We start from the raw sequence: 826 nt of genomic DNA on the forward strand, positions 1-826 counted from the left end.
AGAGAGAGAGAGAGAGAGAGAGAGAGAGAGAGAGTATATTAAGTATGGGAAAAAGTTTGTGGCGTTTTTTTAATGCCACCTAACGGGAAAAACACCACGAACTTTTTTCCCACATCTAATATATAAAGTATTACATATCGTTATTCAGTTATTTTTTTAATTCTAATATTCCTGAGAGAAGAAGAACGTATGTTTACAATATTTCTTCATTCTTTTCTTCTTGATTGACTATACGGATTTCAATAAAATAAAATAAAATAATTAAGCAAAAAATTAAATCACTTTTTAAATATTATTAAAAATTATTATTTATTCTATAAATATATCACAATAATTAAAAAGTAAAAATTAATTACGATCCAAGTGACAGCGCACAATTACAGGAATAAAATAATGTTTAATATTTAGTAATTAAATTGTAAAAATATAAAAAAAAAGAATATTTAACAATGCATGTAATATATTCCATAGATTTATGTCATCATCACTAAAATTTATAATTTTTAAGCTCTTGCAAAATGCAAGATGATCGGACAATATTTACCGAGGAAATCTACAAGTGAGTCGAGAGAAGGCATCCTACATCGAGCCTAGAATTCACGTGTTTGCACAATGTACGTACACCTGACTGACTTCGCGGATAATACATAAAATACACGGCGACAGTCATAACATGATAAGATTAGAAACTCGGGCTAGATAATTCTATATCAGCTTAACTATCGTGAGCAGAGAGAGCCTCTCCTTATAAAGTATGGACCTAACGTTGGTTTGATATCCAATCTCTCTCTCTCTCTCTCTCTCTCTCTCTCTCTCTCTCTCTCTC

The 826-nt window shown here is 30.4% G+C and overlaps 1 protein-coding gene across 5 annotated transcripts in view; it reads right to left on the minus strand.

Moving 5' to 3' along the window:
- Positions 1–826, minus strand: part of LOC108684548 — a 98,108-nt gene that overhangs the window by 45,552 nt on the left and 51,730 nt on the right. The window contains exon 1 of one of the 5 annotated variants that reach the window (XM_018188934.1): positions 545–619. The exons of the other annotated variants lie outside the window; for them this stretch is intronic. Coding sequence (XP_018044423.1) covers positions 545–578 — 34 coding nt within the window. The 5' untranslated portion in view covers positions 579–619. Of the gene's footprint in view, positions 1–544; positions 620–826 lie in introns of those variants that run through there. 5 annotated transcript variants of the gene reach the window in all.

This window comes from Atta colombica, unplaced genomic scaffold (genome assembly GCF_001594045.1).
Source record: "Atta colombica isolate Treedump-2 unplaced genomic scaffold, Acol1.0 scaffold135, whole genome shotgun sequence".
Taxonomy (NCBI): domain Eukaryota; kingdom Metazoa; phylum Arthropoda; class Insecta; order Hymenoptera; family Formicidae; genus Atta; species Atta colombica.